General features: G+C 40.3%; 1 protein-coding gene across 2 annotated transcripts in view; it reads left to right on the forward strand.

The window, feature by feature from the left end:
- The window catches only part of CARPA (Carbonic anhydrase-related protein A), a 109,700-nt gene that overhangs the window by 34,066 nt on the left and 49,931 nt on the right, over window positions 1-25,703 (forward strand). For both annotated transcript variants that reach the window (XM_066738729.1, XM_066738730.1), the window contains exon 2: window positions 23,466-23,513. In XM_066738729.1, the coding sequence (XP_066594826.1) occupies window positions 23,466-23,513 (48 nt within the window). The remainder of the gene's footprint in view (window positions 1-23,465; window positions 23,514-25,703) is intronic.

Genomic DNA, 25,703 nt, shown 5'->3' on the forward strand with positions numbered 1-25,703 from the left:
ATATTATATAATTATACCATATATATAGTTAGAGTTTGTATAATGTTATTTTGTCAGAATAGCAATTTTACTTTCAGCCAAAATTCAACGAGATAAAATATCTTTGGGATGAGCTTTAACAAGCTTATTCGAGCTTTTCTACGAAGGAGCATTGAACAGTTAATTGTAAGGATTAGTGTGGGATTACTTGCGTGAGTTGCTCGTACAAATGTGAAGCTTACCACGCTGTGGAGAGATATGAATTTACAGCAATCTAAAATGCAAGAGAATATACGCGTGGAGTATGGTATGTGTGCTGTATGCAGTCTTCATATCTATTCTTGAATCGAGCGTCGAACTGAAGAAGCAATACAAGAAAATAGTGCGGTACGTCTCACGAAACACATCGCCATTCGTCTCCTCCGCAGTAGTACAGGCTCTCCGGCTGTAGTAGGAGAATAACTCTGTTGCACATTTTCTTCATTTTGTTTTCTTCCTTGCCACTTTTTCCACTGCATTCCCCCCTCCCCTCTCCCATAGACCCTTGCCACTTCTTCCAGCTACCATTCGGCTCTCGTTTCCAAGTTTCGACACAATGTCCTTTGAATTCGTACCGTCCGACAAAGAAGCTACGCGAAAGGAGAGTGTAATCTAAAGTTCGAACTCTCGATTAAGTAGAAGAGGTGGGATGGGGCAGGGAAGGGGAAGGATGAGCAAGGTGTGGACTGAGAAATGAAGAGGAGGGTGGTGGGAGCGGTGTAGGAGTAGGAACGGAAGAAAGGTATAAGAGAGGATTGTGGAAGGGGGGACGCGCAGGCATAGCAGCAGTTCACAGATGCGAGTGAAATAATATTTCCTTCTCCCCGTTGACAGTCTGAGGCGAAAATATTTCGTCTCGTCGAATGGCTTCTGTCAATATATTTGCTTTTGCCTATATCGGATTTTTATACATTTTTCCTTAACATCTCTTGAGAAATTTCAAAAGCTACTGCCCCATTATTATATCCTTGCTAAGTAGACCTTTCAAGACACTGCTTGGGTATTTTGTAAGAATTTATCGACAAACGTAAAGAATAGCAAAAGCTAAATGAGCGGGTTTCTGCGCTCTTTGTGAAGAACAACCAAAAAATAAGCGGAAAGGTAAAGCTACTGAGTGTTGTGTGTCTTGCTTCGAAAAGGTATATCCAAGACTTCCTAAGTATTCTCGCCAACGCGATCAAGCAGTTATTTGGCAAGACTATTTAGCACCAACTAAAAATTACTGACCCACTACTGTCATATATATTTATAAAATTTCGTTTATAAAAATCCGTCTACTAAAACCGTAGACAATATCGTTTTAAAATTGTAATTTGTCTAGACTTAAATTTATACGGCAAAAAATTAGACATGTCAGGATGTTCATTCAATCTCGCGTACATATTTAAAATTTATACAAGGATGTAGTATATATATAGAGTAACGTCGTTAAATGAAGGATAATAAAAAAAAAATAATTAACCTTTGAAGAATTAAGTAGCTTTTATCAGCTTTCTATAGAGATAGTGAAAACGATTGTTTGACTCATCTTATTCTATTATAAGAAGTATTGGATAGAAAGTCGTTTTAATATCCCCGCGTAGCACTTGGAAATACCTTTAGGTACAGATTTGCTTTATTCGCTTTTAATCTCTTCCAATACCTGATAACGAGCTAGGAGCCGTAAAAACTGTAAAACTTTTGTTATTGCTTTCAAATGAAGTAATCAAATTCCTCAAGTATTCCTTTTGTTAAATTTATTCCTGGCCAATGCTTATATAGAGCTTCGTTTTATTAATTTTGCTTCCGTATTTGGATAAACTTGTAGAAGATAATGTTTTATCCTAACGGCGCGTCCTGATCCGAGGAAACTTACTTAAAGCACAAACTTCCCACAAAATCTGTTTCTCCGTCTCGTAGATCGATGAATTTAAGAAAATCTCGATCGTGCGGGCAGCATAAACAGAAACACCAATGTAATTCAGCTATAGATAAACCCATGCATATATGGTAGATTCTCGCTGACCAAGGTTAGAAATGAAAAAGGATTGTTTTAACGCTATAGCTTATTTTTTTTTAACAGTTATTTCTAACATTTTCAAGGTTATACTCGCACCAGTTTTGAACGTGGAGGAGAAGCGCGAATACTGAGCTGCTATAAAGATATAGGAGAATTCAGCAGAATGATTATTTGCATTTTAGCATTAATGTTTGCGGGAAGTGCGGGTTATTCGGTTGGGTTAGCGATTGTTTGTATATCCATTGGCCAACAGAAGGTTCTAGGTTGAGATTTCCCAGGAATGTTAGGGTGTACAGGGTGTTCAGAGAGAAAGCGACGGAGAGAGAGAGAGAGAGAGAGAGAGAGAGAGAGAGAGAGAGAGAGAGAGAGAGAGAGAGAGAGAGAGAGAGAGAGAGAGAGAGAGAGAGAGAGAGAGAGAGGTGGAGAGGGGGTGGGGGAGGTAGGGAGGCCATCTTACAGAGACAGGTAATTCGGTTGAGAATAGAGGGCGTATTTGGGTCGCGTGATAACCGTAATCCGAGACTTCGAAATGCCGAATAATTTCACCCGGATCTTATGCAACTTTGCACATGGTTACAGTCGATTCCGCGCCCGCAGCCTCTCCGGCTCCGATTCCAATTGGAGGAGAATGCGCGTAAGCTTGCCAGTTAGCGAGCAACTTTGCAGCCAGTTACCGGCTCTTCCGGAATAAAGCCACATTCTGATATCACTAACATAAGTAATCTGGTACCTTCCCCCCTCCCACCGAGCACCTGGAAAGTATCCTCGCCACGCTTTTGGATTAAAATGAAAAAATGCTGCGGCTTGAATTACGAGCAATTTAAATAACTTCCATTGGAGTACGTATATAATACTTGTTACGTGTAATGTTCTAATATTAGGCCGTTTATCGTTGCCAGAGATCTCTATTTGATTTAACGTTAGGAAGATTAGGCATCCACTTAACCGGTGTACCGATGGTACCGATAAAACCGATCGTTAAGGAAAATATTTTCCCCTTTGTCGGAAGTATCAAACTGTTTCGCTATTAGATGATTATCTCGCAGGACTTATCTCGGAATAGCAACTGATTCTACTGATTGTAGTATTTATCGATCGTTCAAGACTAAAGTGCGAAAAGAGTCGGTGGACGAATGGTCGATCAAGGTGAATCGTGGCAACGATCGCCAAGTGAAAGATGAATGGTTCAGAGTGATGCTGGACAGAGCAATATTTGCGCAAAGTGAAACGAAATCAGGAGTGGTGAAAGAGAGTCGAGGGGAATTAAAAAGCAATGGGACAGCGTTTGAGAGCGTTTCACCGTGTGCGTGTGCGTGCAATGTGTGTAGGAGGAATACAGAGAAAGCTTAGTTAGCCTGTGAATATCTAAGCACGAGTTGGTATTGGAAGCGTCAGTGGCTCTGAGGGCGATTACTCGATTAAACACATTCAGCTAATCGGCTATACCGTGGAGAATCGCTGCCCGTTAAAATTGGGTTTGTCATTGGTATATGTATATTTGCGTGCTTTGCTGGCCCGATGAGGTCATTTCGTTAACGCTTATAATTAATTGGCGAACGAGTGTCAAATGACAAGTGACAATAGCTGAATAATGTCGGTGGCCAGCGAGCATTTTTCGTTTCACGTTTTATCAGACATTCCGGACAGTCACGTGTATCATGCGCAAAAATGTTCAATGGTTTTGATACATCGTGGATGTTGTTCTTTGACATTTTACATTATTATCTTGCATTGATTTTAATTGATCGATCGATAGTCCCTTATGTATATATTATGGTTTACAATAATTTGCTATTTTATTATACGGATAACGGTTCAACTAAGAAGGAAACTGTAGATTTTTTTGGTAAAAGTCACACAGTGATCTTCGAATAAGTTGCCCATTCGACAGAGTTTTATGTGTAAAACAAATAACATAGTTTACCGAAGGTACTTTGGTTGGCTTTTGGAAATTTTTGTATACTGTCAGTCCGAGCTCGATACTTTCAAGTGTTAGTGGTAATAACAAGTATTACTTGAAATTCTTAAGTAATGTAAAATTTAATATTAACCTAATTTCCCTCAGGAAACCATTAACAGCAAAAGCTCTATACATGATAAACGAGTATGGAGACCAAGGGTACACTAGGTCAATCTCATCATGTCTCGCCACACAAGTTTTGAACTAAATTTACAAAGAGCCTTAAACCTTCCTGCAAGTATCAGCAGTGCAAAAGCTCGGCATAAACCTGTTTATCAAAAACGTGTAATACCTGGTATATTATGATCGAAAGGAAGAGGGGAAAAATAAACTGATCGAATTTTGTAAGTTAAAAAATGAGATGTCGAGGGAACGCTTAACCAGTCGAGGGTGAAGTTTTGCCAATGATCACCCATCGACACACTGAAAAGCTTTAATTACAGATCATCAGTTATCTATCAATCACAGCCTCTATACCGCGGTTATCACAGCCTACAATCATATATCATTTTCATCCACGCGTACGTACATAATTAAATACAATAATTGCCATTCAATGTGTAGTGTACATATACATATACATGTATATAAAGTTTTATTTAATACAAAATGATTTCCCATTCATTTTTTAATGAGTCACGTATTTGTATATGCAGACCAATCCATTCAGATAACTTTTGTTTGTTCAAGTAGAGAGCCATGTATATATACTGAATAGAATAGACAGAAATTATTGTTACTTATACATGCATATATTCAAAAAAAAAAAAAAAAAAGAAAAAAATTGTATTAAAAGAGCGAGAAGAGGCGAAAGCCTGGATTAAATCAAATTCGCGGATAAAACCTGATTTTGATTTACGATTCAATCGCTGCACGGAATCATATATAGAGCTATGCTAATGGATATTAATGTCTCATTGTAATTAAAGTAATAAAGCTGAATATGTAGCATAATCATAATAATGGAATGAAGAAGAGGTAGCGAGGAGGAACGGTAATCAACGATGGGAATAAACGGCGAAACGTTGAAAGCTGGTTTGGTCTTCCACAAGAATTGCGCGTGTACGTGTGATGCTTATCGATTGCGGACAATTAGTAACCATTTAATTACCGCATTTTCAGAACGCGGTAACTGCGAATGATTTCGCGCAATTTCTCAAAGGATTTAATGGCCCTTGCTTTTCTGCAGGATTCGCCTTGTCAGTATAGGGATATTTTTCTCTGGTCGCGAATTATCCAATGGTACACATACACATATATAAATTTGGCGAGGGTAGAGAATCCAAATAGGAAATTGCGATAATATTGCATGGGTGTTTGCCGAGTGAAAGACAGTTTGGAAGAAGCGTCCTAAGTGGTGTGTTACCGATGCACGTGGCACTCTTGGGATATAGCAGCTAGAGCGTAGACGAGGTGGGAGCTAGAAAAGGTGGAGGAGGAGAAAGTGAGAAAAAGTTTAGAGCCACGCGACCACCCATTGGTGGGCGTGATGTACATGCGTCGGCAGACGTGCACGTTAAAACGCGGTCGCATATACGTTGAATTATGTGTGTAGGTGTGTGTATGTGTGTGTGTGTACGGTACTAAAGTGGATTACATATTGCTGTCCTAGCTCGCACAGCTTGTATACACATGGCCTTACTGGCCTTCCAAGTAAATCGAATCAGCGCTAACCTGAACGAAATTACCCCCTCGTCTTCGCCAATCTCTGCACGTGAGTGCACAACGCACACCCCCATAGTGACACGTATGAGGAAAATGGATGAGACGCTTTCATGCTTTTCCACTCTTCTCTCCTCGTACGATAAATTCACGCAGATTCTTTCGTCAATATCCATCCCCTTCCCCTCCCCGCCCCCCCTCTCAATATTTGCATTATTTCGCCAATCGACGAAAACTCCAAAAATTCAATTTTCCCATGCATCTCGGCAAGAGACGAGTTTGCTTCCTATAGCAATTCTCTATCTCTATCTATCTATCTATGTACGTATGTGTATATATGTACGTATACCGATCATGACTGTTTCATTAAGCCCGGAAATGTTGATATTTTTCGTATCAATTCTCGCCAACTTGTTCCAATGTTACGGGCTTTGCGTTGAATGAAAGCTTTTAAATTGAGCATGACGTTATCCATAATAAGTACACAGGATGGTTGTCTAACACGACAGCACGATGCTGCTTAAAATTTCAAATATCAACGGATAGACGTAAAGCAACATAGGATCGCGTATATTCCAGAAGAGCCCGTATGTGCTTGCGTACTATACTACTTTCGCAGACTTTCTTCGAGCCAACCTATAAGACGTATTTTAGTCGAGTTGTTTTCTTCCTCCTTGCAGAATGCACGTGTGATAAAAAGTACAGTTTATCTTGATTTTTCAACGGTTCTTCGCGAATCAAGCGACGAAATTTTTTGACTCATATATATATATATATACGTTTTTTTCTCTCTACAAAGACTGCAAAATCTTATATATATATCTAGAAATTCTCCCAGCTGTTTTTCGACAATAATTGAAGTTTGCAGGGAGCTTTTGAAAATTTAGCCAAGCTTGCCTCTGTGTGCGAGAGAGAGAGGGAGAGAGAAAGAGGAAGAGACAGCGATCGATAGGAACATAGTTTACTACTAAAATAGATTGCACGATCTTGTCGTGGCATGCGCCGGATATACTTGGTACTCGCTGACCTTCCAGGTAAATGGAATTACCAGCGACCATCTGAACGAAGTTAAGCCATCGTCTGGACCAATCGCCGTTGCGTGCACGCGTTACTGCAGAATTACAAGAGCAGCAGGGCACACGTGAAGCATGCAAATGAGAATATAAACTGTAGACTAGGAACGTTTGCCTGGTACAATTCGATGAGGCCAGTATTCAGCAGAGTAACGTTCAATGCGGCCAATATTCCGCTCGGCAGTACTTAACAGCTTAACACAGTCGTATTCAATTTAGATAGTAATTGGCCTCCGCGCTAATATCGAGCACGAGTCTCTCTCTTTCTCTCTCTCTCTCTCTCTTTCACTCATAGCGTTGCGTGTCGTATCGTAACGTTGGATTAAATCACACTTGGCAACACACGAAACAATTCGCTCCATACCCATCGATTTAAAAAGAGAAAATCTCTATAATCGACCAAATTTACTCCAGCGAAATTATACATTTTAAACTTGCGCATATTAAGACTGCACATAAGGAGAGATAGTAATAGCCATAAAGGTTTAGTGTCCCGACACGGAGGCATCCTAGATAGTTAAAACTTAACGAGCACACGACTTCCCAGGTAGACTCTCCAATCGTTAAATTGAAAATTAAAAAAAAAACTGTAAGACAATCCAATTAATGTTACAGGTGGTGAGGGGGGGGGGTGGCGAATGCAAAATTCATATATCAATCTCTGTTTGATGGACCAATAATAGCTGCAGCTGCCACGTTCATATATTTTATTGACTGTTCTTTCGATTTTAGCCAGATATATTTAATTTGTATTTTGATGTACCAGTGTACTATACATTCATATATAAATATAGCGAAGGGATTATATGCTAAGAATGAAATCACTGGCAGTAGCCACGGCCATTTAGAGAAAGCTATGCTAAAAACAAAGAGTCTTTAGTAGAATGTGGTAGATATCTTATTCAAAAGGATTCGGCGTGAGCGAGATGCTGCTCGCAACGAAGCTCGTAAATTCTAAGCAGCTTAGACGCGCTGTGTGCAATTCAATCCCGAGTTTCCCACTATTCCCACGGGTTCTCGCGATGCAGTTACGCGCCGTTGTCTATGCGATCCTCGCGCGCCAAAACTTAGTGATACACGTACCTGAAATGCTTATTTTCTCACTATACACTATATTATGATGCAATATATATATATATATATATATATGTGTGTGCGTCATTCTGCAAAAGGATAAAAGTTACTATGGATTTATATGCGAATAATCGAGGATTGTGTATTTGCTGAAGAGTTTTCCCCATTGGATTTTTAACATTTTTCTACGAATTTTGAGATAGTGCAAGAATACCGAACACCTTTATTAAGGCTGAATTAAAATTGGAGCAATGGCTTCCGAGTTATAAAGGTTTGAAAAATGGCATTTTCGGACATTTTTCACTGCCCGAGGTGGTGGTTGAAGCTGGCGCTGGGCCGCCGTGACTCTGTGACGTCACGCAAGTGTCGTATATAACCAGGCTCGATCAGCTGGCCAACGCAAGGAAACCCCCTAGAATTCTCGTTATTATTGCAGACTTATTGCTATTACTGACTGAGAGTCTCTCTTCAGCTTGTAAGCTTTTAGAATCTTAGAGTATACTTATTCCAATAAAAAAATTGATCGAGGAAAGCACAGATTTTATGACAAATTTTAAGATGCGAATGAAAAAAATAGCATTTCGACAATTAGTGAATTATTACTGAATTCTTGTTAAGAAGAGTATTTATTCCCAGTATTTCAATGTTTTTTCTTTCGCGTGAAAAATTCTACAAACGCTCAAATCTACGCAGAACGATCGCATTATCGTGAAGTGTTTTCTGACACTTTAATAACCACTTTACTGTGCACTGTTGAATAATCAAATCATTTTTGATATAATTCATTTAATTGTACGTTGAACAACATTCAACGCTTGAAAACAAAGGGCGCGTCAACTTGAAACGTCCTTCTCTTTTGAGCAACTAGCCACCAACTAACCTCCACCTTTCTCCCTGTTTGAAGGATGCGGAAGTAAGAGCTGAACGCATGTAAACATAGCGTTTTCATTTGTGTAGTTCAATCACGCGGAGAGAGAGAGAGAGAGAGGATCACTGCCAATTACCCGCGGAACAGTAAAAACCCTTTCAGGTTGCACGTGTTCTCCTCGTGCGTAAACTCAGTCAGTGTAGCAGGAGCAATGATTGAATTAAATGAAAAATTATTTAAGTTACGGGGATAGTAAAAAATATTATTATACTTGTGGTAAATATCAAGGTCTGTGGCATTTTTCACGCAGAAGAAAGGCAATTGGAAAACTCAGAATAAATGTAGCACTGCTTGGTAAGATTTCTGTTCTTAATGAATTACTAATTGTTAGATTCTACTAATTACATCTGTATTAATTTTCTTAGGGAATAAGATGATTTTATTTAGAGTGTAAGAGAAAATATTTACTTTACTCGATTTAATTTATTAATGTAAGAGTTGTTGCATAGGCATTGATATTCTAAATATGCGTAAACTAAAAATAGTTTCTCGGTAGCAGTTTACCATGTAAACGGCTGAAATAATAAAATGGAAAGTTGTGTTACAGCTGCGTAAGGCCGTAGAGGTGTGACGGTGGTCCAGCCTAGGCATGGGAAAGAAAGAAAAATGGGGGAAAAGCGTTAATTTTCAAAACTTTTATAATTGTGAAAGGACTGGTTGGATTTTAATCGGCCTTGAAGGGTTTTTCATCGGGAAATTCTGAGGAATGACAAGCATCTCTCTCTCTCTCTCTCTCTCTTGAAGAGAGTCGGTGACACAGTTACACCCTGTATAATTATAGCTTAAAGCTGAGCAAAAAGATACATATTTCACGTAAAATTTGCTTTAACGCGCAACAACTTTGGAGTTGTCGTTTGACTATCGTGCTTAGGAAATATTGCGAAATTATCGTGGTTAGTTCGTGCCTCTCTGACTCATTATGCGGCTGTAATTAGGACGGGCGCCCAGAAAGCACTCGGTGAGCATGAAGTGGAAAGAGGATGAGATGGAACACGATATTAGTTCATTTTCGTATCTTAATGTCGCTATACAAGTATGTGTTTACGAGCATATATTTACGAGGCCATGCTATGCCCGACATTCCGTCTACATTAATTTTGCAGTTCATATTAACGCATTAGACATTCAAACATTGAAAAGCTCACGCTATTTAACATGCAATGGGCAATGCTTAGATTTAATGGCGCAATAACCTAGTTTATCATGTATTTATTTAAAGATTGATCATAAATGCAATGCTAATGAATAAATAATGCATTTTACTAAAATTGTATCACATTACAAATGAAACCTCTAATGGAGATATGCATATCGTAACAGCGAGGCGTCGCGTCATATTAAAATCTTTATTTTTTGCCATGCAGGCGAGAGTGAAATTAATTGCATATTATTAATATTGCGAAATGGCAATGAAGATTTTAATGTGGTTCAGCGAGAACATTGGCCAATTTTTTCGTCGTAAAGTGTTGCAAGTTGTTTTTAATAGTGAACTTATTAGCCACTCATCTTATTTATTAAAAAAGAACTTTGGAAAGAAGTTGTAATAATATTAAAGAAAGTTTGCTGTGTAACGCTAAATGTTTGTTGTGCATACTATACTCGTGTGTAATATAATTGCGATAAATTGCAAAATAAACTGGATAAATATGAACTCTCATAACTGGCACGATAAAAAATGTTGTTTTTGCCCGCGCGCGCGCATTAAGTAGTATTAACGAAGTTTTCGAAACTATCTGATTTATAGCAGTAGGAACATTTCCGATTGGTAGGAAAGTGATGATCCTTTTTACCCAAGTTCCGGTCGTCGAATTCTGTTTTTCAGCGGAGCAAAAACCGCAGTCTCGATTTGAAATCGAACGGTCTTATACCAATCGCCGCCAACTTGCGACTTTTAATTGGATTACAATTCCATTTTCACCAAAGTCAGCTTAACACGATAGGACTCTCACACTTTCTAACCTTCCATAGTCTCGTGCGTCCCGCCTCTATTGGAACACTGATCCTCCAGACTTTAGTTAGTAATTGTAATTAGAATTTCGTGAATTTTCGGTCGACTAGGACTTCTCGCTTGGCAGTCGCATAAATGCAAAATTTCCGTATTATTGTTTTAGAAACTACGTTTAACTTCTCCGAGAAAGACGTTAAATTCAATAGAATATTCTCCGAATACTTTTTCGTCCTTTTCCCCATGCTCGTGAGCTCATTTTATTGAAAAGCCATAAAAGGCTCAAAGATTTAATGCTTTTTATCTCTTGCCAACTTTTACGTTCCGTCTCTCGCAGCATTTTATTTGTTTTTATTTCATATACTAGCTTATCGCAGTCCCGTGTATTAGCTTCGTTTATGCTTATGTAAATCTTAATTAAGAATTTTATAGTTTCTGTGGTTTTCAAAGACTAAGGTATAGGTATAGCCTCCTACCAATGAATTTCATCGTCAAGATCGTTTGCAATGTTTTCCCTTACATCGGTCAAATTTTACTGCAATCGCGAGCTTGATGATTCCCCGGCTTATTGCGTCAGCAAAGAGAGAGAGAGAGAGAGAGAGAAAGAGAGGAAAATTCGTCAAAGTTTTTCACAAATATATACTCTTGGAAAAATAGATCAACGCACAAATATTCTGTTAAAACCGTGCCTAACAAAAGCTCTCTCGTCATTAGGTGAAAGTTTGAATAATAATATTACTCTTATGTGCTACAGGTATCTTGCTGAAAGTTTTCTGCAAATTATAACGAAGAAGCTAGTCGGGAAAATTGGTAGTTTCGGTGTAATTAAAATGGAACGCCTATGGCTGTTTCACTTTAGTCTTTTTGCGGGATCTAGTTATACGATAAATTGGAAGTTTCGCGAGAGAAGAGAAAACAGAGAGTAGAGCGTGGAGGTGTGGGTGGGATTGGTGAGATAGAGGTGGAAGATGGAAATAGAAGTGGGAGAGAGAGAGAGAGAGAGAGAGAGAAGGGGTTGTAGGATGAGTGGCAGTGGAGGGGAGTAGAAGTGGTGCGTTTGAAGGTCTCGGCCGCATTTGAAACATTGCCAGAGGTTCGAGTCAAGTTGGGAGCTGGATGTGAATTCTTCCAGAGGCTCTATCGTTCCCTAATCTCGTCGGTTGAGCTACGGGTTGAGTAGAGCTTGAAGGGTGAGCGAGAGAGCCACGCCACGCGCTTGCGAGAGGAGAGAGCTGTCGAGGATGGTTGACTCGGTTGCCTGCAATACCCCTGGGGATATACTATATATATATAGAGAGAGAGAGGTTTTACTCGAGCAAAGAAAGGACCGTAGGTAAGGCAGGCGAGGGGAGGTTCGAGTTAGAGGGTAGTGAGAGAGACAGTCGGTCAAGGGGAAGTTGGTATAAGAGTGGAAGCGGGGGGGGGGGGGAGGGGGGAGTCTGTCGGTGCGATGGGGTGGGATAAAACCGTCAAGTAAACAAAAGAGGAAATGGGGTAAATAAAAGCAACCGCGGCGTCCGTGCCCCCGCCAAGGAGGACGAGATTGTGATTAGTAGAAGTGTGCAGTGCGCTGTACGTTTAGGTAGACGCACACGTATGCGTAAAATACGTGGATAGATTTAGAGGGGAAGTAGCAGTCGTATACGCGCAGGCCGGGACGGAGTGGTATACGCGTCAAGTAGCTAGAACGCGGAAGGGAAGAGAAGCAGAGAGAGAGAGAGAGAGAGAGAGAGAGAAGGAAGAGAAGAGAAAAGAGCTAAGAAGAAATGGTGGAAAAGTGGGCGGGGTCTTGGCTACCGGAGAAAAGTTGCGGGAAAGTAATCCGAGCCGCGAGCTTTATAGTTTTGTTTATTCCCTCGCATACAATTACGCTGATGACGCGAAGTAAACCGGGCTCAGACCATCTTACACTTTTCTCTCTTCGTCTTTTGCTTATTCCGTTTTAGTTTTTCTCTTCTGTCTCTCTCCCTCTCTGCTTTCAGCTATCTTTCCTCCCCGGAGCCATTGCCATCAACCGGCTCTACCCCCCTACTCGACACTGACACCAACGCGGCTAAAGTGTTTATGCCGAAATGGCGCGCGGACTGATATAAGATGAGGATTTTGAAACGAGGCCTCGCCTCGGTGCGATGCGAGGGCCAACAAGGCAGCCTCCATCGCCGCCGCCGCCAGCGCTTCGGCTCTCCAGCTCCTGCTTCGGCTGTAAATTTTAGGATGAGTGCGCGCCCGGCTTGGATTAACGGAACCCGGACCTGCTATTTATGGCCGTTACTCTACAGACATTCCTCCAGAAATTTCATACTCTATACGTAATTTCTAGCGCATGGCCACTCCGATGCATTTTCTCCATTCAAATACGACGATTCCCTTCGACGACCAAACCATAACCGACACACACGTTTCGTTATTATTAATCACTGCGAATAGATTCGTGTGCGCGCGCGCGCACGCGAGATTCACCACGAAATCGTCGATCCTGAAGAAGAATCTGGTGAAACGGGGGGAGAGAGAGAGAGAGAGAGAGAGAATTCGTGAATCGCGGGAGTGTGTGTGCGAAGGATTCGTATCTAGCAGCTGATCCCATAAAGTGTAAAATAGCCGGGGGTGATAAAGTAGTCGGCCACACTAGTCGATAAGCGTGCAGACACTTATCTGGTAGGTAGTACAGTGATATTTATGGATGACAGTAGTGCGGAGGCCTGAGATGGTTCAGGCGGATGCTACGATACTGGCGAATGGAAAATTCAGTAGGATCAATGACGAGGGGGGTGGTTCTCGCGCGTTGTGATAAAGTCGGCTTGGAAAAGATGTAATTTTCAGGGATCGAAGTCTCATTGTAGGTGTGTAAAGGGGCAGGTGTGGGGGAAGATAGTGGTGGAGGAGTGGAGGAGGGGGTGGGGAGACGAGGGTATACGCGTGTATTTGAAGGTGCAGGGTGCACGGGCTCGAATAGACGCGTACCACCTAAGCCAAGGAAGTCAAATAGGACTGGAAGTGGAGGTGGAGTAGAGTGGAGCAGTGCAAGGTGTGGGAATGGTTGGTATAGCGTGGGTGAAGGAGGGTCGGTCGGTTGGTTCTATGCGGACTGAATTGTAAACCGGACTGAACTTTCCGCCTTCTTTTCTGGTCGTTGCCGGGGATGGGATGAAGTGGGTCGAAGTAAGGGGATGAAGTTCGTTCCTTCTTTAAATTACATTTGGCCACTCGTTTGGCCACCCTTCGCTCCCTCTTTTCTCTCTTTCTCTCTCTCTCACACACACACACACTTACCAACGATATTCTCAAGCTTGGAGAGTACGGAAGGAAATTCGTTTACCTGCACCTTCCTATCCATCTTTTTCGGTTAATGGTAACGTTTTGCCCGCGAAGATCTCTGCCTTGCAATGAGAATTCAAAGAGACCGATCGTTGACCAAATGTCCATATATATATATATATATATATATACCCACTCCCCTATAACGATCCTCTTGTAGAGCTCGATCTTCTGTTAAATCAAAGCTACAATTTTCTCCACTTTTTTTTCTACAATCCACAGGGAAACTTTTTAACGGAGCAGAGCTCGATCCACACGTAGGAATAAAATTTGCCAATAAAAATGCCAGTCGATTGCCAGTCTTACGTACACACATATTTAAGATTCGGCGCGTGAATTTGCTTTTTCACCGTGTGCCGAGCCGGTATAGCTACGAGAGGAGAGAAATGTGTCGAGCTGAGCGAGTCGAGTCGAGTCGAGGCTAGATTGAAGATGGTAGCCAAAGTGTCCCCATCTCCAATATATTCCAAGATTCACGGAGAGCTATCAAAATGCGTAGTGCGTCACTTTGTACGTAGTTATACTCTCTCTCTCTCTCTCTCTCTCTGCTGGTCGTCTATCGTCTCTTTATTCACCTATACTATATATATATATACGTGCAAATCACTTTCTTCATAGGTTTTGCGAAGCTATACAAGAACCATGCCATAAGGAGATTATCTACAATGTATCTTGAATGACACTAAGCCACGATAGCTTTCGGTCTAAAGTATCCTGCGACATAAACGATTCATTTTATTTTTCCATTTCCAGCTGGATTTTCGCGAGAGCTAATCTCTGTTAACTTATTCATTGGCCGTTATTTGGATAAATATCTAAGCCACACGATGCCTACCATCGAGACACAAGATCGATGAGGAAAATAGTGCATCTGGGTCACGTACGCAGGCATCGGAAAAAATTTCACCAAACTAGCGTGTTCCCCTTTTTCTCGATTGTAAGTCTCGTGGAAGATTTGCCAATCACCCCAGCTACATCCAATTCGATATTGCATAGTGACATTTTATATATATATATATATATATATATATATATATATAGAGATAGAATACCTCATAGTCATCTAGTAGATTTAACTGTAGCTCACTCTATTCGCACGATTAGATACGTGACGGAAACTACAGATGGATTTTCACGAATTATTATACATCTCGTTTGTATATATATATAGACTGGTCAAACCCTGTAGGAGATTCACGTGGCAAGATCATGCCTCGAATTTCTCTCATTGTTGCAGGCTATATTTGACATTCTCTCTATTTGCTCCGCACTCGAGAAGAAATATTTCACTTGGCAGCAGTACAAATTTGTAATTGGTATGTATTCGATTTTAATCAAGGCAGTCTTGAGCTTTAATTAATACCGTGAAGGCATTTCGTGCTCTATGCTCGGCGGAATCGCGGAATAGAACGTTCGTGATAAGGTCTACATGGTTAGTTATAGACTTATTTGATATGCCCCGTGATAAAAGAAAGGGAGGACCGATAGTATCTACACCATTATTTGCCAGTCTTATCTCTCATAGCGTTACTGCCATTGTAGACTGTAATTTCGTTTGTTTCCTTGATCAATTTTAATCTTTAATTCGTATATACTAAATTCGCGAATCTATCATCTTTCCGTAATACGCCGTGTGATGTTTACTTGAATTATTCGAGAACTGCTGCTCTCTTTACTTCCTTGCTCCTCTCTGTATATATTTATATACATATATACCGTTGCTTATACCTATACGTATTCTGGTACCATCCCTCGCTATATACTTTACGCGGCCGGTGTACACTACTTATTGCTCGCACTCTGCCAGCCGGTATTATAGGATTTCATCATTGTGGGATTAATTCGCTTCCCGTAAATAAACATTCTCCGGTGATCAATGCGATGTGCTTGGCGCCGTTTTGCGAAATAACCGGTTAAATTAATGTACTGTGTTGTAATTGATATTTATCAGCCTGATACATTCATTAGATCGTAGTAAATATTGCTAACAATAGTGCATTCGTTCCGCGCAAAGGCGTTCTATGTGAAATCAGCCATAAACTAAATTAGCAATTACCATTCGATGATCGAGCTATTGCTTTTTGGCTATTTCGATCCTTTGCTAGAGATTCAAGTTTGTAATTCATTGACTTTAATTAATAAACTCACTTTGCTCGGTATAGACCATTTAACGCAAGCTTCGTGCATTGGCACTGAAGAGCCGTTATACTCTGTGTGTATATAGTTCGGATATAGCCACGGTGCGTTGCTTCTTCGTCGGTTTATGCCCATTAAAATTGTTATATATCATTGGAAGATCATCCAATCTTTGCCATAGCTTTGTAAATTTTAAACTGCCGTATGCATATACATACATTTAAGTATATGTATATACGGTTGTGTGCGAATTTCGTACAACTAATTGTTGGCGTTAAATTTTTTTTTCTCACTATAGTAATTCGACGTCCTTACCAGTAAGGTAGCGCGTGGCATGAATTATTGAAAACTTCGTAGAAAATTATTCCAGCGAGCTTAGGACAGCTCTACGCCGCTCTGCAAGGGAAGAAAGGGAGAAGAGTTTTTTTTTTCTCCAGGGAAAAGGCTCGAGAAAGCAGGATAATGGCCATGAGGTGGAATACGTTTGTATCGATTCGTGCATAACAAGAGTAACAATTTGCCGAAGCGAAGCTCTACGACTTGACTTTAATGCAGTATGCACTCACACCTCGACAGCTCCTGCTGAGAGATTTTTCTCAACGAAATTAGTATTGGCCACTATGCCGAAAAAGCTCTCGTTCGAGTCTTCAAGGTCTGTGCCTGATTTTTTCCTCCCTCTCATTCTTTCTGCCTCTCTCATTCGGTCTCCTCTGCAATTCCACTCTTTATATACCATTCTATTCAAATAACGTCTGAACGCTGTAGGGTAAGACACCAGAAGGAACACATCGAATTTCAACCTCGTCTCATTTACTTTTGCTGATAAATCACTGGTGACTCGTTTAACACTTTTCTTTGCTAAGCAATAATTTAAATTAAACATAATAATGTAATATTGTGTAGCCTAGCTTGCGCAAAAGGGTGATGCGAGAGTTGGGGAAAAGTTATGTAATGTACATGCTGGTAATTGTGCATGATATAGGTCTATACGGTTGCCATAATTCTAGAGATTTTTGCAAGATACACTGTGACTTGATATTTTCAGCCTTTAACTTTGATAAATGCATAGATTTAAATCTGATGATAAATCTGGCGCAATCGAGATTTCGTGATGTTGGAAAAAGTGGTGGAGAAGAGGGGAAGGGAAAGGAGAGAGGGGGAGAGAGGATCTTTAGCATTAGCAAGAGAGTGTAGATAAATTTGCGGAGGAGCAGCAAGTTTTCTGCAGAAAAGCAGAGCTGGTGCGGACCGTCTCGAGCGTAAACGCGCCGAGCGTGGCTTGTCAACAGGGACGACGTGGTTCGTTTCACGCAGACTTTTATCCAAGTCATTGTTGGCTTCGACAAATAAACTCTATTCGGTTAAAATGTAAAAACAAATTGGACACGGTGCATAATTAAAAGACAAGCGACAATTGTAAGAATTGTGCAGCAGAATAAAGTATAGTATACAACAGGATTCTCTTTGTTTCGTGTATTATGAATAGCAGCAGAGTGACGTACCTACTATTCGAGCCAAAGGGGCGTCTCGGCTCTGGATATCTTTATAGTATTTTTCTCGTGTAATACTGAGACGTATATAGGCTGTATAGCTCTGTTGAGATTCCAAGTGCTTAATGATAAAAACGTGTTTATTTGTCAAAGATGGCGCTAATTCTGAAAAAGAAATACGTAGTCTGGACGGTCGCATCCACCCCTTCTCGAGTCATGGTCCTAAATGCGAATGGTGCTACTGCTGCAATCGGTGCGAGACTCGAGAACGAAAGGCTGTTTGGCAATAAAACCGAGAGCAACTGCTGGATACAAGGAACGAGGAAGACAAAAAGTATGAAAGAAAAAGCTGAGCAAGTAAATACAGAGATAAAGGACTGATATCGACTTTACCGAGTGCACCGAAAGCTTTTAATGGTTTTAGCTGGCAATTTGGTGATTTAAAATTTCCAATGTGCGATTGATGGTGTCGAATAAATAATTGTTTAAAATGAGACATCGATCCGAGCTTAAGAGCGCGAGGGGAAATTATTGGAATTAAATAGAATCTTAGAGAACAGATTTCTACCGGAGAGAGAGAGAGAGAGAGAGAGAGAGAGAGTTTCGAAGCTCGTAAGAAAAGCATTTGTATGCCACGTGGTGCCGGTGCATTACATAACCTGGCTGCGCCCGGAGCTTATAAAAGAAGAAATTCAATGCTTTCGTTCGGCTGGAAGGAGCTGTGAAGTCATTGGTCTGGGTCCGAGTCAAGCGGCTGCTTTAAAGAAATTGTTCAAAAAAGAAGCAGTGATATTCTGAATTATAAGAAAAGCTTCTGAAAGCTTCCAAGTTATAATATTGTTAAGAATAGAGTGGGTGGGGGGAGGAGGAGGTGGGCGGGTGAGAATGGGCTAACTACATATAGTAATCTTAGGTTTTCATGTAATAGCGGGTGATGTAACTTTGGGATAATCTGAAGGAAGAGGGATTAGATGGGCTCCTCGTGAGATTGGAAAAAGAGAAAAAGGTGGGGCTGAAAAGAAATAAGATTTAGCATGTAGGAAGGAAGCAAGGAAGGAAAGAAGGAATTGAGGGAGAGGAGGTAAGATCATACTGGATTCGTGCAAGATATGCTCTCACAGCAGTTCTCTTTTGCTCTGCTACTCAATGTAAGTACTTCGTCAAAAACAGGTCAGCCACAGCTGCATACTCTTGCAGGGCACGTGCACATTTCCATGCATTTCCACCGCGGGCTCGTAACACGATTACTCGGAGCCTCTCTGATCCTACAAAGCCCGGAGAAACGTCGATCAGGAGCATACAGAAGTTCGACGCTCTTATAAACAGGTACCTGTTCACTAGTGTCATTATGCTACTTTGAAACTATATATAAATGTCTTCCATGCATATACCCTCGTAGAGTCTGATGAAAGGTTTTAACCTTGAAAAATTCGCCAGAAGCTTCTGCATCATTATTATATTTATATTATCATATACGTACAGTGTAATATATATATATATATATATGAATATATTATTATTATAATTCCTTCAATAGAGCACACACTTATAGGATTAAAACAGGGTAGAGACGAGAACTTTCTCTTCTCACGCTATCAAGCTAAATCGTATTAATGCCCTTCAAACACTGGCCTGCATTACTCGACGAAAAGGCGAGGAATAAGCGGGGGGAGGGGGGGGGGGTGGAGGTGGAGGGGCTTTCCATTTGCAACGAAGTGTAGCACTCGGATGGACGGTATAAATGCGCTTAAGTTTACCTTGTTATTTGTCCTCTTCTTTCTTTTAGACGATTTATTATGGTCGTCTCTCAGCTAAACTGATTTTGGATTTTGGCTCGTTAAGAATTTCAGGGCTATTTCTTAACCAGCTCTTCGTCATTACGAAACTTACTAACATTGGGATTTTCTAACTTTGTTTAAAAGTTAAAATCGTCTTTACGGGGAAGATGCCAAAAGTATATATGTACCTATGCACGGATAACTATCGAATAATTTTCTCTTACAAAAAAGGGGGATAATTGATTTTTCTCTTGGATCTTTCGCGTGCAATTTGATTGCTCGATTGCTGCACAACCTCATTGTGGAGAAATGTTCATCACAGCCTTGCGTCAATATAATGGACCGAGCAGAGCGTGACGATTATCGCAGGGCTGATAAGCCTCTGTAGCAGTTAGAAACCATAAGAAATTGATTCTATACTATATATATATATATATATATATATATATATATATATATGTAGATATGGATTCGTCAGTAAGATTTAGCGACGCTGCAATTAGCGTGCTTAGGTTTCTGCGGCGATGGCATAGCCTAATACGTATTTCTCACACGAAGCGATTATTCTCGACGCAAATCGTGCTGAAATTCTTGTTTCAAGTGCAATTTGCAGCTCGAGACTCATAATGAGTTATGCTTTTAGCATATCAACGCCTAATGGAGTAGTGGTAGCGCATACAAAAATTCATCTTTGCGCGCTATTTCGCGGGGTCAAGGAATTCAACGAGTATACGTCTTGCTGTGGAATTAATACCGTTGAGAAAAGGCCACTTATTATTATGCGCAAACATTATCGTAATAATACCGACGCAACTATCTCCGACTCCCTGGAACGCTCTCGGCATGGGGTAGTATATGCCAATGCGAACTCGACGGTTCGACCCCCTCTGGGATCTAAAAACTTTCCCTTTCTTCGCTGCAAAGAATATACCCACCTTTACTCGTGCTTAGTTAAGTAGGCCACTTGTTCTATTTACTGCCACGCTATCTGATTCGTGCCATTCACAGTCAGATAAACATGTCTGTTTCAACTCTTCACTCTCCATCTTATCTCTTATCACATATGTTCGCACAATATTGTGCTTTTGTAGCAGGACTAGTTTAGCGTGATTCTATCTCCCTATCAGCAATTCTCCCTCAGAAGCAGGAACAAATGTAAAGTGGAGCAGATATATTATATTTATATATATATGTGTGTGTGTGTGTGTCTCTTGTTTTTCGATATGGATGATATACGTAATCGGAGATTTATCATACGATTATATCCGACGAAACTTACTTTCCAACTGACAGACAACTCTGATTCTACTGAAATATTTATGTGCGAAAAGTTTTGATAACGCATGAACGGTTTTCAGCGTAATTTTGACTGACGCGCACTGTCACCGCAACGAAAGAATAAACTAACCAGGTTTTTCTTAGGGACGATTAAAAACCAGCCGTAAATTAGATTTCGTTGAATTACCCTGCAATTCTGTCTACTATGAACAGCGTAAGAAAGTAAGTATACTCTGCTATATGTGTGTGATAAACCGTACAATTTATTCCGCGCAAGGATTCAAGAAGTTATGAATATCTTCGAGAAAACTTAGCAGTATGGCCTATAAATTTATATATACGCGTTTCATTAAAACGTCTAAGTAGCATCATAAATCTGTGCGTAAGACTGTATCCCTTGAAAATCGCTGCGTCTGCGAGAGTTTAGCATTGAAATTAATATAAGAGTAAAAATGTAATTCGTAAATCATTTTTTCTGAATAGCGAGGGAAATTTGTAGAAGATAATACCTATATACCTACACACGTATGTGTGCATACAGCTATACACACATGTAGGAATCGAATGTAGGTACCGGGAGATAAATATTTGGGGACAAAACAGCAGTTCGCTTGAATGAAAGCAGGTAGATAGATATAGGTAGAGAGTTTTTGTTATCCAGAGAGCGAGCCCCCTTTAATCGAAGCATACACTCACCGGTATTAGTCGCTTAGCGAGAGGGGTGATGTAGCAGCATTCCGGTCTCTCGGCCGACCCTGATCCTTCGTCTTGATTCCCTGAAATGCGTAGATGTTTTTTGAGGTTCCCTGGATAACGGAATAAGCTTCCGAAGTAAGCTTTTGCTTTAAGCACTTAATCTTACAGCAAGATTTCACAGTAAAAGCTTTTACTACATCTTATCCGTACGTCTCATTATACTCAGCTTCCTTCCACGATGACACAGATCTCGAGTGAAACAACAAGAAAATGCGACAGAATCTTTTAAGATACTTTGAATTATTTGCATTAATTATAGTCTTGAAAGAAAGATAGTAGCTTTTTAGACAAAAAATGGCCTAATATCGCAGTCTGTTTGAAAGAATGCGCATTTGGCTTAAACGGATTTAAGCCGTTCGCGCTACATAGCGACATTTTTGGCGGAAATAGAATTCCACCGAGGCAATTAATATTTAACCGGATTTATAGTAGTAACATTAACTCTTTTTTTCGATCGAAGCATTTGGACGAGTGGATTGAATTAATTATTTGTTCGTTGAATGGACTGCCATTTCCATTGGGCGATACATGAAATAAAGTGGCCGGTGAGGCTGCGCTGATGGATTAACGGAAGGCAGAAATAGCTGATGGTCTTTAACTGGAAAAGCGGAGATAAGAGGCGAAGCTATATTCCGAGGTGGTGTGCGGCGCATTGGTTTTTTAAATAGTCCACGGCTTGTGAGCATAGTTGAGCGGATCGAATATAAATATCGTATCGCGGCAAGGTGGCGCCAGTTTTGTGATAGTGGATTAGTTGAAGGGGACATGGGATTGACAATGAAGAGGGCTCATGGGGGTGCAGCCTGCGACGTGGGCGACGAGGGCGACGTGGGGTAGCAGAATTCAAGCGGAGAGAGTGAGAGCACCAGAAAGTTTTCCAATTTGAGGCAATTAGTTTGCAATACTGTGCTGGATGGTATGCATCCGGATAATCGAATATGGGTCAGCTTTGCAAGTGGAATGGGTCTCGCTTTGGTCTGCCAGTATGGTTATCTATTGGTGAGAATGTGATGGGGGGAGAACGAAAAGGAACGAAGGAAGGAAGGACGGGAGGGAGGGGGAAAGGAGGAAAGGAAGAAAGGATTGAATGAATGAATGAAGAAAAAAAAAGAGGAAGGTGCGAGTTGTAGGTGGAAGAAAAGGGACAGTTTGCGATAGTGTATAGGGAAGTTGAGGAAATTGAAAAAGAATAAGGATCTTGCACGGAGGGGGAGTTTCAGAGAGGGGTGTGGGGAAGGGAGCGAGGCTGAAACATGCCTTTCGAAGTTTGAGGTTTGTGCGTACGAGGGCACATACTATATATATATATATATATATATATGCATACATGTGTGCGCGAGATTTGTCGTGCGTCCGTGAGGGTCAACCTCGTCTCCATTGGAATGTCGGACGTGCATGAAACCGTGTGGTATAACCCAAGTCCATCCTTAGGATTCCGTTTGAGTTGGTGCGCGGTAATCGATTGATCGATCGACCAGCCGATACCACCTTCGATTGATCGATGTTCAGCCGCCTGGCCGCACAGCATCGACCATTCCACCATGATGGAGCTTTAAACTTTCCTCCTGGAAGGTTGCTCGGACCGTGCGAGTATCTCTGGGAAAAAGAATCGCTACCCTAAATTTCCTGATACATAATATAAGACCTTTACCGTTTCTCAAAAGATATTATTATCAATCGAACTTTTCCGACGCTGCCATCGACCAGCTCACTCGATAGGGAACGATAGGCAACTTCGATATATGATTCAAACATCTCTCTCTAACCTCCTCTTACTCCTCCTATCCCCTCCACCCCCCTCTACCTCTTCGCAAAACACCCACTACTACCACCACCACCACCCCCCTCCTCCCACTCACCCTTCTTTATTTCAACTTCCTTTATATTTTACGGGTAATATCACGTTTCTCAATAATTCAATTACACTTTGTATTCGCTACACTCAAATATCCATTGTTCAAATTGGTTTCATAATATACGCTCCTTCTGTAATACTTTTTAATTGACGTTGTACCAAGGTTATGTATTATAGTCGTTTTATTGTTTGTTGCAGATGCAGAGGCAAGCTGGGAGGAATGGTGGACCTACGATGGAATTTCAGGTAAAATTCTTATATTCGTATAGGTATATACATCTCTGTATATCTCATCAATCTGTACTTACTGGTTTTATAAATAATGCTGCGGTACGTGTGTGTGCGTGTGTTTATAAGAAAAGTATTATAAGCTTTCTTCGCTAATAGATGTTTCAATCGACTTGGCACATTGATGAAAAATTCCGATGTAAAATTAAAAAGAAGAAACCGGAGAGCACAACGGAGAATAGGTTTATTGATAAATATTAATATCAAAGCGCAATATAAAATTATGATAAAATTCTGGTGTGTTGGTAAATCGTTGGCAGCGTGGGTAGCAGCAGACTTGCCATCCAAGCTTCTTAATTTTCTTAATTTTAAGTTACGGGGCCATCGAGTGCCTGAAGGCACAGACGAAATTTTTAATCTTGCCGCTTTTCTGCCCCCCTGTACTTTTTATTAAAAATAAGGCGAGCTCCGATAAGACCAAGAGCTCGGGTCTGGAGTTTACTGTTCTTCGGCCATGTGAGCCAGCTGCCACATGGGGAACAATGCCGTATACTTGTTTAACAGGCATCCATATAAAACCTCAAGCGTATTTTATTTCCGGTTCACTACATTCCATTCACTTTTTTGTCTCAAGTTCACCACCAGACAGCATTCCTCCTCGCTCACTAATTAATCTCTTCGTACATCTCGTTCGATGCTAATGAAGCCCCTTTTCATAGATATATATATATATATACACACGGGCTAATTTTACCGAAGCGGGCGATAAGAATAAAATTCTACATCCTTTTTTCTTGAAATAGTTCAATTTGTATCGGTGAATAATGTCTGTTCTATATGCTTTCGATATATCCGAAATATTTTTTAACGCTTCAAAGATTACCGTGAAATATCGTCCTTCGATAGAGCCTGAAAAATATTTGATCGACCAACGGTAGAATATCTATAGTAGTAGATTTAACTCTTGATAAGATATTTAGGGGATACGCATGAGATATTAGTGCTAGCTAGGACCCTGATTTCATATCTCTTCCGATTTAACTAATTTATATGACCTTAATGGTCCCTATGGTAGGTTCACTGATCGGTTTCTTACGTTGCCTCAGCCTAATGCAGTCCATCTTGTAGATAACGCAGATATGCTAAGTTTCTTCTCTCCCTCTCTCCGTCTGTTTGTATATGTATATATATATATATATATGTAGCTCGGCAAAATCATCCGAATAAATTTCATCCTGCAATTTCAACTTTCACAAATATCTAACCACTTTGCTTCATTACTAATGATAACTGCATATATATACACATGCGTACAAAAACATAAGCTATTTAAAGAATTTTTTCCCTTTTTATGCAAACATTGGATCACTGTTTGGGTGTTTTCTCCTCCCGTTTTTTACCTTTGAACAATTATAGCCTTTGAGTAATAATTTATACAAATTAGAACATTCATGTTACTAATTGAATACGGATATGTACACACGTATTACTCGTTAGTGGAATGAATTGCGAAGCAAGTGGAGTAATACTGGGGATAAAACATTTACCTCCCCTACCAACTTTTAACACGCTTAAAAAGCTTTAAGCTGGTTCTTATGTATATACTCTCGAATCAATTGGTAATAATTTTTTAGGTATTCTATTTTAAGCAAAAGTTTCAATACTGCTAAATCAAAACTGTAATTGTGTAAAAGTGTAAATATACTCTTTCTTTTATTCAGAGTCACACACACACACACACACACACACACACACACAAATAGCTTCGGCATTAGCATACAAGACATTACAAAGATAAAAGAGTATTTTACGTTTGAAAAGCGCATCAGCTTAGGATGTCTGCAGTGTCTGCACATATGTAACAAGCTTTACATTACGAAATTGGAAAAATGCTATTAACCATGAAATTTCGTGTTTGAGGAATTTCTAATTGCGCGGTAAAAATGAATTGCATTTTAATTGGATTCTTTAAATTGCCACGGTTACTTATAACGCTATTCTTAAGGCTCGAGAGAAGCTTCGTATCTCTCTTAAATTTTCCTCGAGATTCGTAATTATGAAGGTGCCAGATTAGCTTTTTTCTAAACATTTCATTACAAGCGAAAAGCTTTAACTGCTCATATTTTAGCCAGGCCGGCCTGCAGCTACTAGGCCGATTTACAGCCTCTTAAGATATTATAACGGGTTAGATAGCCTATTGCCTTACTT

Source organism: Prorops nasuta, unplaced genomic scaffold (assembly GCF_024137725.1).
Source record: "Prorops nasuta isolate Cenicafe-Biocafe unplaced genomic scaffold, Cenicafe_Pnas_1.2 PNAS00019, whole genome shotgun sequence".
In the NCBI taxonomy this organism is placed as follows: Eukaryota; Metazoa; Arthropoda; class Insecta; order Hymenoptera; family Bethylidae; genus Prorops; species Prorops nasuta.